At 45.6% G+C, this 16,559-nt stretch overlaps 1 protein-coding gene across 1 annotated transcript in view; it reads right to left on the reverse strand.

The window, feature by feature from the left end:
- Positions 1-549: 549 nt before the first annotated feature.
- The window catches only part of DHX15 (DEAH-box helicase 15), an 82,546-nt gene continuing 66,536 nt past the window's right edge, over positions 550-16,559 (reverse strand). Inside the window, exons 10-14 of the mRNA XM_073574679.1 lie at positions 10,052-10,243; positions 6,930-7,052; positions 4,563-4,753; positions 2,213-2,382; positions 550-1,108 (exon numbers count right to left, since the gene is read on the reverse strand). Of these exons, the coding sequence (XP_073430780.1) occupies positions 991-1,108; positions 2,213-2,382; positions 4,563-4,753; positions 6,930-7,052; positions 10,052-10,243 (794 nt within the window). The 3' untranslated portion in view covers positions 550-990. The remainder of the gene's footprint in view (positions 1,109-2,212; positions 2,383-4,562; positions 4,754-6,929; positions 7,053-10,051; positions 10,244-16,559) is intronic.

The raw sequence follows: 16,559 nt of genomic DNA on the forward strand, positions 1-16,559 counted from the left end.
CGATTACCCAGGTATGAAGTGCACATGCACCAGCCATCCATATAAAGTGGATCATCAGACCAGGTCACTTTCTTTCATTGCCTCACAATCCAGTTCTGATGCTCACGTTTCTACAGCAGGCTCCTTCAAAAGTGGACAGGTCTTCAGAATTAGCCATATAAAGCTTTCTGTAACCGCTATTTCCTAAGAGGGTAAACCAGACAACCACTATAAAAAATTTTAATTCAGAAACTAATGGAAGGCTGTAAACCTGCTACAGTGGTAACTACAATGGTCGCCAAGAGTCATCATGCAGTTTTGGGAGAAAGTCAACTCATTTAGGGTTATCCATTCTGAATGGATAACTCCCAAGATAAAGCAAGTCTCTCCCAGTCTTTCCATTGTGTGGCAACGGTTGAAAAGAGAAGCAGGTGACAAACCAGCTAGATCGGCTGTTTGCGAGGTCCTCAAGAATCGTACTTTTACCACGTAGTATTCTTTTAATAAATCACTTCCACTTTGACAGATTATTCATATCCATGTCAATTTGCATAAAACATGACCAACGTGTTTAGTATAAATAGACTTTATTGATGCTTATGCCGCCGCACTGAGGACGGTGTTCGGGACTACAGTTGTATCATCTCACAACTTCTCTAAGGAATGTCAATGGTTACGACAGTCATGCATAACATGGTCTGATCACATTTCAGAAGCGGATTCAAACATTTCTAGTGAAATGCTTATAACATTGTTATATATAGAACTACTTCCAATAAACTGCAAAAAACATTGATCGACGTTTCCAGTACGAGCTACAGTGTCAACACAAAGGGGAGCCATAAATGATTCAATTATGAAAGAACATAGTATTTACTGTAATGAAAGATCAAAAATTAAAAAGCATTCAGATCAAGGCCGTCACTGAACCATCACGTAAGGTACAAATTTATCAGTCCATGTTCTTGAGATAAGAGAAAAAAAAAAAAAACCTCAGAAACTTGTAAACCCTCAGTATTGGGAGTACTCCTTTGTTTGAAGTTTGGCAATGATTCTTTCCAACTGCCTCTTGGCTTCACACTGTGGGAAGTTGCCCATGTCATAGTACTGGGCAGCAATTTTCACCAACCTGGAACCGCACAAGAAAAAAAAAAAAAAAAAAATATTGCAGTGAGAACTCCGATCACCTGAAATTGCATTAAAACTATATATACACACACACGTTAATAGGTTGGAGTGGTGCTTATAATCTAAGGTCCTTGACCTTAGTGTTATACGTAACCGTCACCACCATCTTCACCTTTTATCGTCGCCGCCGCCTCGGTCAGCTTTTAGCAGGCTGTGACCCACAGGAATGAGTCGGACATCACTTTACAGTGTATGTCTATGAAAGCCTCGTTGTGGCTCTCAGACTTACACTGAGGACTTGTGATCATTATTCTAACTTCCAGTCAGTCAGCTGTGGTCAAAAGATGGAGCCAATAAAAGCAAGTATAAGATCTTACATTAGTAGCACCATTCCATCGCTAACAAAACATAAAAAAAAGAAAAGCGCTTGATTGGTGCTTTAAAGGGAGTCTTTTACCCAAAAATGCATTTAAATATCTTAATTCCTTTAAAAATGAAGGGGCCATGGTGCATCCTTGGCATAGCCAAGATTTTGGTGCACCATTACGCCACCTCACTTGCATTGGGCCCTCCCCTGCTTCTGATTGACAGCGTTTGTTTCCCATAGTGAGCGCTGTCTGAATGCTGCTGGGCACGTTCTCCTCGTCTGTCTTCCGATGCCACTCGCTACAGTAATACATCTGGAACTTCTTCGAGCGTAGTCAGAAAAAGGTCGCTTTCTTCCTTAGAATTTACTGTATATTGGACAGCTACATAAGTATTACATACGGGACAAATTAACTAGAAGTTTTTCTTTTTGTTGTCTAAAATTCAAACCAATGCCAATACCTGGCACCACAAAATTCTACTTTCCGATACATTCACATTCAGCACGTGTTGAGGAAACACATATGGAGCGGATACTAGTGGATTGGTGGCTATAGGGAGTCTGCATGCACATGCTTTGCGTCGCTGTGCAAGTGCCTGCAGAGCTCAAATGTTTCTGTTGTGATTGAAGTCTGATGATCATTTCCATCTTACTGGTAATACAGGAATTGTGCTGCCATGAATAAACCCAACATTTATTGTGTTCGCTTATACATTGTCCAGCTTTTCGCTCACTTACCATTCTGGCTTTATGTCTGTGCATGTGCGGATGTAATTCTTGGTTGTAAGAACAAATTCATTATACAGGACCCACTCGGGCTTGTGGTCCAGAACCGTAGAAGGATGTAACTGCACAACTTGGTTGTCTTTCACGGTCAGGTAATGTCCTGTTCTTTCCAAATGTGCCACCTTATGAGAGAAGATAAATCCAAACTCTTAGAATGAAAGGGATTATAACTCTTACAAAGCGGCTCAATAAAAAAAGGTTACAGAGATAGTAACCCGTTTATTTACACTTCACTGCTCAAGAGCGGAGACAAATCTCTCCACGGTCAGTCAGAGGACTCGTACAGCTGCAGAGATGTAGACAATGAACAGCGGAAATTAACACCACAGCGGCACATGGCACAACGCTCAGGGCCAGAGAAGCAGACGACGGCAGTCCGCTTATAATGGCGCTACAGCTCCAAGGAAAAAAGAAAAAAAACGGACACACTGGGAAGATATGCAAGGCTCTGTTCACACGTCCAGTTCTGTTCTTGGATTTGATTTCCAGTTTAGGATCCAGTCAATTGAATGGTAACGGGAAAGTACCACGATCATGACATGTCTTCTGTTTCACTCCTTTCCAGGTCCTTACAGACAGATCCATTAATAGATCCATTGGCATTTGTTGCTTTATTAGTAAGATCTGGGGTACTGTATTAACTTTCTTTTTATTTGTACTAGACCAATAACAAATAGAGGATAACTGGACATGTGAACAGAGCCTAAAATAAAGCACAAACCAGGAAACCATCAATGAAAGAAGGGGAAAAAAAACCAATAAAAGCAAAGTGTGCACCAATCTCATTACATCAGAGGTTTAGACCACACTGATCAATCTATGTAACGTTTTCTGGAGGGTCTCAGATTGGAGACATGGTAAGAGAATTTGCAAGTAGTGTTTTTTCTGAAGAACATCCATACATGTAACATGTAGAAAGAGGATATGAATAGAAAAGGATAAGAAAGGCAGACATAGATCATCTCCATCACATCCTCGTCCCAGGTCTCTCACGGCACGACAGCTGAAGGCAAAATACTACATCACCGCTGCCACCAGTCAGTCATTGTCTGTAGCGTTCACATTCTTTTTGCCACCTAATCTGCGAGCTGCATAATGTAGAGACACAGCCCCTGATTCCAGTGAAGTGTCACTTACTGGACACTTCCCTGAAGTTTGATAAAATGACTGATTTATCAGGAGAATATCACTAGAAGCCAAGTAAACCTTCTGTCAGGTAGAGCTCTATATTCATGAGCTCTGTATAATCCCATCACTGATCGTGCATAGGCAGAAAGCAGCCAATCGGTGTTGTCGGAGGGGTTATACAGAGCTCAGCATTAAAGAACTGCTAGATCTTCAGCAGATAAAATGGATTTTATCCAAACCACATTAAGCAGCCCAGTGACACATCGCTAGAATTGGAGTCTTTGTTTCAACATCATGCTGCTCTCTGACGGGTAGCAAAAACCTGGTAATAGATTCTATTTAAAGGGGTTGACCACATTCATCTTTATTTTTGCAAATGTATTGGGATCATGATTCAATAGTTTCCTAGTCTGCAAGTATTACATGTTCTCCTCCTGATTTTCAGTGGTTAGCACTGCAGCCTTGCAGCACAAATCCCACCAAGGACAACATCTGCAAGGCGTTTGTATGGGATTCTGGACTTCCTCCCACAAACCAAAGACATAGTGATAGGGAATCTAGATTGTGAGTCCCACTGGAGATCGTGATGATAATGTATGTAAAGCGCTGCAGAATAACATGGCGCTATATAGGCAAAGCATAATAAAATAGATGGACAGATGCTTAAAGATTCAGTTACAAGTTAGGAAATTAGCACAATAATCAGATTCCAGATGCATCAATATACTCGGTGCAAGGAAAGTGATCAGAAAGAGCCCATCATGGATAATCCCCCACGGTCTGGAGACAAGCAGACACATTTCTGGGCATGCAATATTTATCTAGATCTGAGGTGACAGAGCTGACAATGCGCCATATGTTGGATAATTTTGTCTATCTCAAGTAGCTTACAAAAAAAAAAAAAAAAAATCTAAACAGGAACACGAGTCAACAAGCAGACGAGGAGTTAATTTTCTCATATCACAGATCAGTAGGGAGGCCACGATCCATTTATGTGGAGTTAATTGCTTGTACTTTCTCCCGTCCCTCCAGTTCCCACATACGAATTCCTACAAGACCTGCTTATATGATTTCAGCGACTCTTATAACAGTTTAAGCAATTTATTTCCCATCTGAACTCAACCTGAAAGGCAGCAATCCAGAGTGTGCTCTTCTTCCAGATGCTGGAACGTACCTGCATAAAATAGCCAGTAACCAGAGCTTTTCTGATATTAATGTAATAATCCCGGCTTGTGAAGTCTGTGCTTCTACGTGGCAAGTTAAATCTGTCCATGATTCTTGACAGCTGCTGCCGTACATTGTCTGCAGACATCAGGGACCTGTAGTTAATGAAGTTGTCATAACACCACTGAGACGACTCGTGATCTGGGGGAGGAAGAGTTAGACACCTTGATCAGAAAATGAAGGGGAGAAAAAAAAAAAAAAAAAAAAAAGATCTCAAGACGACCAAATGACACATCATTACTGGTCAGAAAACCGCTGTGGGTCAAGGTAAGACAGAAGGACAAGACAGCTCTCAGGTCATTTTCATATAGAACACCAACAAGCCGAGGGGTCCTCCATTCAGTAATATGGAGCACGAGGACATCAACTGGGAGCAGGGAGTAACTTTATAATTCTTCCTGGTTCTAAATGACAGTGATGAGTGAACATGCTGGGAGAAGGTGTTATTCCAGCATTCCCAGAAGCTAACAGTGTGTTCGGTGTGCTCGAAAAATAGGTTTGTGTCCCTGATGCTGCATGTCTCGTTGCTGTTCGACAGAGAAAACATGCAGGGATTGCCAAAAAAAAAAAAAAAAAAAAGTGTTGCAGCTCTCAAACAGCTGAAAGACATGAAGTCGCAGGGACTCGAACATATTTTCCAAGTATGAGATACTCTGTTAGCGTCCAATCGTGCCAGGATAACAACTTATCTGACCACGGTAGCTTATCGCCTATTAAATGAGACTTTGGGGTCAGCAATAGAGATGTAAATTATACAAAAATAAATAAAGGTGGCCCTTCTGCATTCCTGGATGTCCATGGTGAGCTTTTACAGTCCCCACAATGACTCGTGGGTAGGTAGAATGTTGTTGAATGTTAGACCAGTGATGCCAGCCTAACATTCAACAGCCTCCTATGCGCCTATGAGAGCCAAGGCCAGCCCATACATCACGGTGGTCTGTACTCTAGACTGTCGGACATGTGGAACAAGCCTTAGGACGCCTAATATAAAGTTATCCCTCTCCTAATAGATGCATCTGGGATTAAAATAAATTAGCCTGGATTTTGACATTTTTCTGCACTTTTCGTGACTTTTCACAACATGGGTTTCTTTATAGGACTTGATAAAAAAAAAAAAAAAAAAAAAACACAGGAAAAAAAATGATTTGAAATTCAAGAATTTTGTTACTTAAGAAACTGAAAAATAAAGTGTTTGTAGGAAAGAAACCCGAGAGAAGAAACTACACACAAATCCAGCAGAAATCTGAAGGCTTGCAAACTCCAAATCCACAAGCAAAGCTGCATGCAAGACATGGGGATTTTGCAGAGGGTTTGTCCGTGGTATAAAGCCTGCGTGGCTTATAGTGTAGGTGGACAGCTTGTTCATATGCAGGCAGGATGAATCAGCAATGTCACCAGAGAATGACATCCACAATCCAGCGTCATAGGTTTGCATTTCACTACACATAGTATTATGCTTCAAGATTCCTTCTGCAGATTCTGACAATTCCTGCCCTTTGACGATACCTTACTGTCGTGTTCTAGAGTCTGAGTCAGGGAAAATCAGTTTCAACCAGATGAAGACGATTAAAGTGACACTCCAACCTCATTTAAAAAAAAAAGTGACATTTTGCCAGTCTTTTATTCTTGTGACCTCCCTTCTCCTGCAACTACCCACAATCCGGTCCTCTTCAATCCTTGTGCCGAGTGGTGGATGTTCATCCTGGAGCACATGACGGCAGTTGAGGCCTGCTTTACACTAACCTCAGCGCTCCCCATGCCAGCCATATTGGGATTGATGAGCACCGGATTGAATGGTGATCAGCAGAGAGACTGACTACATTTTTTGGGGAGCTGCATTAGTGCAGAAAAGCACTTACATTTTTCATGGCTCCTCATAGAAGCCTATAGGCAAAATGTCAAAATTCTTTACAGAAGGCATGAGTTCATGAAATGACATCCACTTCGCTTAAAAAAAGCGAGTCCAGATTCACACACAGCCTCATACTTATGTACAAGACTTCTGATGAGACCAGTGGCCGTGCTGTGCAATGCAGTCCACACGGACACAGCTCTGTTCACATCTGTAATGGTGTCTTCTCACCAGTTTCTCTCTCCTCTATTGAGAAAAATAACTCCGCAGTAATTTTCCGTTCTAGACTTTGGGAACATGACGAACCCCAATTGAAGCCAGCAGTAATATTAGCAGGAGGACAGATATGGCACGGTGTTGTATTTCTGCCAGAACAGTGGCAGATGTGAACAGAGCCATAAAATGAACTTCTCTAAGCCCCTCATATCTTTAAAAGCAGTGACCAAATTATCAGACGCCACTTACTCTGTTTGAAGGCGTGGTAGACGTTCAGCAGCGTCAGATGGTCGCCGTCTATGTGGGCAAACCTCATCTTGGATTCATCTGCAGCTTTCTTGACTTCCGTGGGTCGGATAAAACACTGTGGGACTAAACAAGGTTGGTATGGGCCCAACACAAATGCCCATATCGATGAGTCACGCATTCACTGACAGAAGAACAAGGCCTAGCTAGGTCAGTTCACAGAGCATAGGGCAGGGCAGGACGGACCTCCAACTGCATCTTGGGCTGAATACTACCTTTCTGTGGTACATCAACACCTAACCCCATCTGTAAGACAAGAGGGTTTCAAAACTACAAGGCATCTGATTATACGGTCTAGAACTTATTGATGTGTACAGCACCGTGATGGCCAGTAACTGAGCAAATATATGAGCCAGGGTCATAAGGTCTAAACAGGACCACCTAGAAAGGCTGCTGTCTCAAGTAGCACCTGAAGGAACAGGATGGAAACCGCTGGGACAGGGCTGTATGTGCTTTCTGCAGCCTCCCTGACTATGCTTTCTATAGAGAACCAGTAGATCTCCGCGGAGGTGGCAGCAGTAGAGAAACTTCCAAAACACCTCTGAATCCTATGGGATTTTTTTGTTTCAGATAAATTCTCCCATTAACACTTGAGTTTACAGACAAAAATCTTATTTACTGGTATATGTAAGCATCTACAATCAGTCTGCGACAGGAGGCGAAGAAGCCAGCGCCTGCCATCATTAAAAGGTTCTGTGATAAAATAGGGGATCTTGATCTCTTAGCGTGAATGGACACACATTACGAAGAGCGCCCCTCTATGACTGATCCACCAGGTATTATGTTTTTATTTGCAATCCCAAATTTCCCCTGTGGTGGCGCTGCAGGGAAACATAATACTAACAGGTTCCACCACAAAACAGAACTGATCGTTGGGGGATGACGGCACAGAAGGCGGCACCGTTATCTGTAACAGGCAGCAATTGACTGATATGGGGACCTCTAAAAGGAGCAGCTACGACTTGTTTGACAACAAGAGCTGATGTGTAGCCGTTATAGACGACTACATAAACTAAATACTTAGAAATTGAGAGTATAAAGGTACGTGCACACATTGCGGATTTGGCTGCGGATCCCCAGCAGTTTTCCATGCGGTGTACAGTACCATTTAAACCTATGGAAAACCAAATCCGCTGTGCACATGCTGCGGAAAATTCCGCGCAGATTTGCTGCGGTTTATTTTCCGCAGCATGTCAATTCTATGTGCGGAATCCACGGCGTTTTTAGGCCATGTGCACATGATGCAGATTTGCAGCGTTTCCGCAGCGGATTTTACCGCGCAGAAACGTTGCATATCCGCATTGTGATGTACAGTACCTTTAAAATGAATGAAAAAAAAAAACCGCTGTGCAGACGCTGCGGATTTTTCCGCGCGGATTTCCTGCGGTACAAAATCCGCAGCATGTTGCTTCTTTTGTGCGGTTTTCTATCTCCCCTGTTACCAAATCCGCAGGGGGAAGACCGTAATGGAAAACCGCACAAAATCCGCATGAAAACCGCGTGAAAAATGGAAGAAATCCGCAGGAAAAATGCAGGTCATTTGACCTGCGGTTTTCTTCCATTCTGCACGGAAAAATCCGCAGGGCTCAAAACTCCGTCTGCACTCAGCCTTACACCTCTTCCATTATAGGAATCCGCAGGTGTAAAAACGCAGGTGAAATCCACACAAAATCTGCAGATTTTACCTGCGGATTCAGCCAAATCTGCGCAGAAAAATCCACAGTCAAATCCGCAATGTGTGCACATATCCTAAAGGACTTGTAGGTTCTTGTATGGGGAATACTGCTTTACATGCCGCTCACCGAGTGGCAATTATATTCGTTTATCCCGGGTGTCTCGTAATCATTAACAGTTTATAGTGTCACAGAGTACAAAGTATCAGAAGTTGCAAGCTGTAGATGTGAATAGTTATAGTCGCTCCCTCTAAGCTACTGCCACCTCCACAGAAGAAGCCGAGCACAAACAAAATAAGCCTCTCTGCCCTGCCCGTCTGCTCTGAGTCTGATTCATCTGAAAGCTCTATAAAAAGAAAAAAGGTGATATTAAATGAGCATATACAGCTAATGAACAAAGTACGGATGCATAGCAAGGTTAATGCTGACTCAAGTTTTTCACTTTCTTCAGATAGTTTTCCAAAGTTAGTTACTACTCATAAAAGTATCAACATGATCTAATCATAAAAACTGTTCCACAAAGTTGTCAGATGTCCATACCAACGCCTCATTCATGCTTGCTGCCGGGACATGCAAGCTTCTTCACACTGACAGATTGGGGACAGTGGGGGTAGTTTGTCACGTAGGAGGTCCAAATATATTTGGAAGAAACCTATTAGTCTGACCATAGTTCTACTAGGGGAAAGAAAATGTACCTGAAAAGAGGTCTAGTACCGCTGGGAATATGAAGGTGACAGGGGCTGGCCATATACACAAGACAGCTCTTGGCTAAAAGCTTTTTTTTCAGCTGACTGCCACCTCGAAAAACATGCACATTAACTTTGGGCAAAGTCAATGCTGAAGGGGTATTCCTATCTGAAGCATTCAGGACACCCATGAAACGGAGGGAGCCATGTGTGTAAAGTACCCTCTTCATTTCAGGTGGAAACAGAAATGCCCCCATATTCAACAAATGTGAGGGACTCAGGTCGGACCCACGTCTACTACACATTCAAAGCATGGCAATATGCCTTCAGTGGCAATATAGAGGGGTAGAAACCCATCTGGCCGCACTCATTTGGGGGAGGAAATTCAATATGCTTATGGTCTGATGGCCAACATCTAGGAGATGCCATTGACAGGTGTATAAAACTTATGGCCTGTGTACCAGGGGCAAGGACAAGTATGCTGCATGCAAAAGCAAGATTAACTAGGGTGCCATCCAGTGCCTTAGCCATTTCTACAGCTAACACGAACCACAATACATGCCAATCTCTATCCAAATGTATAAAGACTGGGGCATGTGTAGGCATTAGTCTCTGCTCTGTACAACCCCACGTAATGAGGGCTGACTTTCATACAGTAAGCCATTCTGAAGGGGGGGCACTTTCTTTGCATGTGCCCTGCTATTACCTGACAACATAGCGGTTATGGATAGGATCTCATTAGAACAGTTGTAGTCACAACTGGCAATGACCATCTTGGCAAGCTGGGGGTCCAGGGGGAACTCTGCCATCATGGATCCTAGTTCGGTCAGATCTCCATCATCATTTAAGGCAGCCAGGTAATTGAGCAGCTCCAGAGCTCGCATCAGTGTTTCAGGTGCTATGGATGGAGAGAAAAGAAAAAAAAAAAAAAAGTAGCAATATTAGTGGCATGAAAAACCTACAAAAAAATTCAAATCAATGTAAAAGGTTCTCTAGAGACACTTACACTTTGTTAGAAGAAACAGGACAGTTGTCGCTACGTTGGCAGAAGCCTGCCAGGATGAGTACTCAAATTGTCGGGTATGGTGTACACATCCCATCCTAATCCGATACCTGCCGATCATGCACACATCCTGGCTGCCATCTGCCAGCACAACATCATTCCACAATGGTGGGCGAGCAGTGCTGTCGGACCCCTTTATACATTTGTTATGGCTCCACTGCTTATGTGTGCCGTGCAGTCCCCAGGACATACATGTACGATGCAGTGAATGACTGCAGTTTGTGATACGAGTGTGTGTGTGTGGGGGGGGGGGGGGGGGGGGGGGACAGCGGATCTGTACATTATTGCCATAGTATGCCGCTGGGCGAGATCTGTAAATGAACAGATGTTTGCCGCTCTGCTCGGAGAAGTGGACGGTTCATCAGCATTACACTTCCTAGCTGAAACGTCAATAATCGTGTTCATTTTACATGGCTAACGGCAAACGACTTAATTAAGCAGGACTAACATTGAGAACATCGGGGCGTGGCCTGAGCGGCATGTGAGGAAGACGTGTGCCCGCTGAGATCCCGCATATACCAGCTTAATTCAGCCGTTCCGTCCCCACAGCACGGCTAGTATAACCCCTGGAGGCTGCACCGGAGTCGGTAGACACCGCGGGGCACCGGAGATCGCTGCTTCACCCCAGGATATGGGGAAAAAAAGGTCAGAGAAGGGTGGCAGGAGAGGCCGGAGCGGGGAGCCAAGATGGCGCCGCCGCCACAGCGTGCGCCTTAGAGGAGGCCGCAGAAGACAGCGCGGCTAGGAACAGGGCAGTGGCGGCCAGGCTGCGGCGCTTTGCCCGCACGGCCGAGGCGGAGCGGGAGTCTCTTCAGGACTCTGATATGGACCAGGAGACTGTGGCAGAGGACATGAGCCCGGGAATGGGGGAGGAGGAGGAGGCTGCCCATGCCAGAGAGCAGGGGGGGAAGGGAGCTGAGCCTAGCTGGAGTGATCTGGTGGAAAGAAATAAACAGCACCTCACAGCCTTGCAACTACAAGTTCCAGACGAGCCCACCAACAAAGATGTAATGCTGGCAGTGGTGCACTGTGGGACTGCAATCTCACATGTCCTGACACAACTGGGCTTTCTGCAGGAGTCCATGCAGACTGTGCGACATGAGCTGCACAGTGTTAGAGACAGAACAAGCCAGCTGGAAAAACGTATGGGTGCTGTGGAGAATTCTGCCTCTGACTCAGGACAGCATTGTACAGAGCTCAAGAAGGACATGGCAGCTGTCTGGGCTAAAACTGACGACCTTGAAAATAGATCCAGAAGGAATAATGTTCGTATTGTGGGCATGCCAGAGCGCTGTGAGGGAAAGAATCCTACTGCCTTCATTGAAACATGGCTTAAGGAAAAAGTAGGTGACGACAATCTAACACACCTATACGCAGTGGAAAGCGCACACAGAGTCCCGACTCGGCCCCCCCTCCCTGGTCATCCACCAAGACCTGTGCTGGCTAAAATCCTCCATTACAGGGATAGAGACGTTATCCTTAGATACTCAAGAGAACACCCTGACCTTACAATAGAAGGATCCAGAGTCTCCTTTTACCCGGACTTTTCGCCGGAGGTTCAGAAGATGAGAGCGAAGTTCACAGACATCAAGAAGCGTCTGAGAGCCTGTGGCGTCAAGTACTCCATGTTTTTCCCGGCTAAACTGCGTATTGAGGCCTGGAATAAAATCCACTTTTTTCTGGACCCCAGGGAAGCCGTGGACTGGTTGGACCTTAACGAGCGACAGTTGAGGAAGAAGGGGAAGGAGCAGGAACGTGGCTGATGGTATCTTGGCTCGCTCAGTTATTATGGAGCCATGCGGTTGAAGTCTGCGGCCCTGAGGCAATGGACTGCCTAAGAAGTTATCTTTTTGTTTATTCTTATATTACTTTGTTATATGCTGTTTTTTAAGAATTTGTGGTCCTTATGGGGCCTTGGTTTGAATACAGATAAGGAAAAATGTAAAGTGCTGTGGGGTTATATCCTGTCAAATGCGGGTAGTGAAAAGGAACTGAAGCGCCTGCTGAATGGGGTGGAAGGGTTTGACAGTACCCTTACCTATTGCACCCTTGGTTCAGCCCAAGGAACTGTTGGAGGGTGTTCTTTTGGGGGAGGGGGGAGGGACTAGGTTCAAAATGTCCTTTGGCATACTTGTACATTTCAATATTGGCTATGGTGCGGCTGGGGGGGGGGGGGGGGGAGATGGTAGGCAATATGCTATGGTACGATAATGGCTGATTTTAAGATACTTAGTTGGAATATCAGGGGGTTAAAGTCGCCGGTAAAACGACAGGCCATATGCTCCTTCATAACGGACCAGAAGCCGGCGGTTGTTTGTTTGCAGGAGACACATCTCACACAGGAGACGCTGGGAATCCTGGATAAGAGATGGGTACAGGCGGGCTTCCACTCTACTCATTCCCAATACTCTAGGGGGGTTAGTATATTGATTCACTCCAGGACTCAATTTAAGTGTCACCGGGTGGTGGTGGACACAGAGGGGCAATTTGTAGTTTTATCTTGTATAATCTTTTCTACCCCACTGGTGTTGATATCTATATATATACCTCCGCCATATAGCAGTAGAGTTATCTATAAAGTTCTTACCATTCTGAGAGATTTTCCGGGGGTTCCGCATATGGTGGTGGGTGATTTTAATAATATTCTGGATTCACACTGGGACAGGGGTAGCCATGAACCTCTGAGGCTGGGAGGTAATCTTACGCCATTTGGGGTGCTCGTGCGGGAGATAGCTTTGACCGACTTGTGGAGATGCCGTAACCCTGGTGTCCGTCAATTCTCGTGCTTCTCCTCTACTCACTCCTCCCTATCTCGCATCAATCTGGCCCTGGGTGATGATCTTATGCTGGGAAAAACTTTAGAGGTTAAATATCTGGCGCGAACGGTATCTGATCATTCGCCTGTTTCAGTCATGCTTGGGGGGGGGGGGGGCGGGAACAGGAGGAGTGATAGACCTCTCTGGCGCCTCAACCCGTTTTGGCTGCAGCTAATCGATAAGAATAACGGCTTTATCCCTGAGTTGCAGGAATATCTTAGTTTTAATAGAGGCTCGGCTTCCAGTGGGATCGTCTGGGAGGCCTTGAAGGCGTACTTAAGGGGAATGTACATATGGGAGATTTCTAAAATAAAGACCGCCTCCAGGGCAAAATCACGACTTGTATTCAGGGAACTGGAGGATGCGGAAAGGGCCCTTGCGACACAGAGCACGCCTGACACTCGGAAGCGGCTGGGGGAGGCGCAGTCAAAGGTGACCAAACAGACATTAGAGGCGGCGGCGCAAAAACGGCTGTTTCAATCTACTCAATATTTTGAGAGTGTGGAAAGTGTGGGGCATTTGCTTTCTGTCGTGACATCGGCACAGAGAGGGTCTGCGACTATAGCGGGTCTTCAGGATGTGAATGGGCGACTACTCACTGACGCACCGGGGATTTTAAAAATTCTGGAGACTTTCTATGCTGACTTATATTCCTCACATGCTAGTGCCCCGACGGAGGATGTTGTTGACTTTTTGGAGGCTGCCAATCTCCCACGGCTGACTCCTGAGGATAGACACTCTCTAGATAGACCTCTAAGTTTGGACGAGTTGGAGGAGGCTCTGGGAACCATGTCCAATGGTAAGGCACCTGGGGTGGATGGGTTGCCAGTTGAGGTGTACAAACGGTATAGGACGGTGTTGCTCCCTGCTCTATTGACAGTGTTTAATGATAGCTTGGAACGGGGTGTTCTCCCACCGTCTATGCGAGAAGCTGTCATTGCTGTGCTGTTGAAAAAGGATAGGGACCCAACTCTGCCCGCGTCGTATAGGCCCATCTCCCTGTTGACGTTAGACATTAAACTTTTAGCGAAGGTCCTGGCCATTCGACTCTCAAAAGTAGTAGCTGTGTTAATACACCCCGATCAGACGGGATTTATGCCCAACAAATCGACGGCTATGAATATTAGGGGATTATACCTGAATATGCAGGTGGGGGCTGATAATGCCGGGAGGAGGGTGGTTCTGTCCCTAGACGCTGCTAAGGAATTTGATAGTGTGGAGTGGGACTATTTATGGGCGACGCTTCACTGTATGGGCTTTGGCCCGGGCTTTATTGGCTGGGTCAGGCTCTTGTACTCGGAGCCGAGTGCTCGGCTGAGGGCTAATGGTCAGTTGTCTGATCCTTTTTCACTTCATAGAGGAACAAGGCAGGGATGCCCTTTATCCCCGCTGCTGTTTGCTCTCGCGGTGGAGCCATTGGCCTCGAGGGTAAGATCGGATGCTGGCATAGAGGGATTCCGGTATGGGGAGCATGAGGAGAAGGTAGCAGTATATGCGGATGACCTGTTGTTATTTTTAGCGGACGCGGACAGATCATTACAAAATACGATGACACTTCTTGGGGCGTTTGGGGAGGTCTCGGGTCTGGTTATTAACTGGGAGAAGTCTGTGCTCCTCCCACTGGACTCAAGCTCCTGCAGTGTGGTAGGTGTGCCGGTTGCAACGTCCCTTCAATATTTGGGCATAAGAATATCCAATAAGCTGACAGACTATGAGAGCCTAAATCTTGTTCCGCTGTTGGACAGGATCAAACAGAAGGTTAAGGCCTGGGCAAAGCTACACCTTTCTGTTGTGGGAAGAGTGAATCTGTTGAAGATGGTAGTTATGCCGCAACTCTTATATGTCCTCCATAACTCCCCTGTCTGGCTTCCCCAGAACAGGTTCCATAAAATTAATATGATTTTTAGAGAGCTCATCTGGCTAAAACAAGGCGCGAGAATTAAACTTGAACACTTGCAAAAACCTAAAGAAGAGGGGGGACTTGCGTTGCCCAACCCATGGCTTTATTTTCTGTCTTCCCAATGCCAGCATGTAGCGGGAGGAATGGAGGGCGAGTTGGTGGATTTGGTGGGAGGTCAGAAGATCCTTCAATTCCTAGTGGGGCGGGGATCACTGGTGTCGAGTCTGGAGTCGGGTAGATTTCGATCCCTTGCACTCAGGTTCCCTACGGTGCTTCTAATGGTTAGGGTATGGGATAAGCTGAGGCAGCTGAGAGGAATACGCGGTCTTACAAAGTACTCCCCCATATGGGACAATCAGCATTTGCCATGCATGAAAACGCTCAGAGGCTTTGCTCACTGGAGGCGGATTGGCATATGGTGGGTGTCGCAGCTGGTGGAGGGAGGGGTTTTTAAAACTTTTGAGCAATTGGGACGGGAATTTCCCCTCCAAAGCTCCATGTTTTATCAATATTTGCAGCTGCGTCACGCGTATATGGTGCAGAGCAAAAAAGTTGACCTAACCGTACACCACGACGTCATTGTCCATAGGCTTGGTATGCAGGGGTCCACCAGGGGGCTGATTTCGATGGTGTATGGTGGCTTACTTGGACGGGTCCTGTCAAGGCATCCTATTGGTGCACTGACAAAGTGGGAACAACAGCTGGGTACGATATCAGCGGAACAGTGGGACTCGATTCTAAGGATGATTCCCAGATTATCCCTTAGTGAGCCTGGCCGCCTGTCTCAGCTATATATCCTCTATAGGGCATACAGGTCTCCCGAATGGTTGTTCAATAGAGGGTTACGGTTTGATTCGAGGTGCCCCAAGTGCACGATAGATAATGCGGACATTTTACATATGATGTGGACATGCTCTTGCCTGCAAATATTCTGGATCGTGGTCCTTAGCCTTATATACTTGGTCACGGGACAGGATATACCCAGGGACCCCACGATTTGTGTTTTGGGTTATGTTGATGAGGTGGGAGGGGATAAATACCTTAAAATTGCTGTGGCCAGAATGCTGTTTGTGGCCCGAAAGTTGATAGCTTATCACTGGATTTCTGCCAAAATCCCCTCAAGAAAAGAATACATCAATAGGTTGAACCAAATATTATATAAGGAAACGTTTGTGTACCTCAGGAGGGGTGTGCCGCAAATTTTTGAGAAAATATGGGAGGGATGGCTGAAGGTTCCCGGCCTGGCTGCCTCAAATCTCCTAGATTAATGAGTGGGCCCTGGAGGTGGTCTCCTGTCTGTTGTTAATCGTCATTTCTCATATGATATGGTTGTGTGATGGAATTGGGTTTATTCGCTATGTACCAGTCCATATGCCATCGGACAAGGGGAGGGGGGTGTTATGGGGGAAGGGAATGTTTGACATGTTGTAAGTTG

The sequence above is a fragment of the Dendrobates tinctorius genome, unplaced genomic scaffold, assembly GCF_039654945.1.
Source record: "Dendrobates tinctorius isolate UK_male_01 unplaced genomic scaffold, ASM3965494v1 ptg000039l, whole genome shotgun sequence".
Lineage (NCBI taxonomy): Eukaryota > Metazoa > Chordata > Amphibia > Anura > Dendrobatidae > Dendrobates > Dendrobates tinctorius.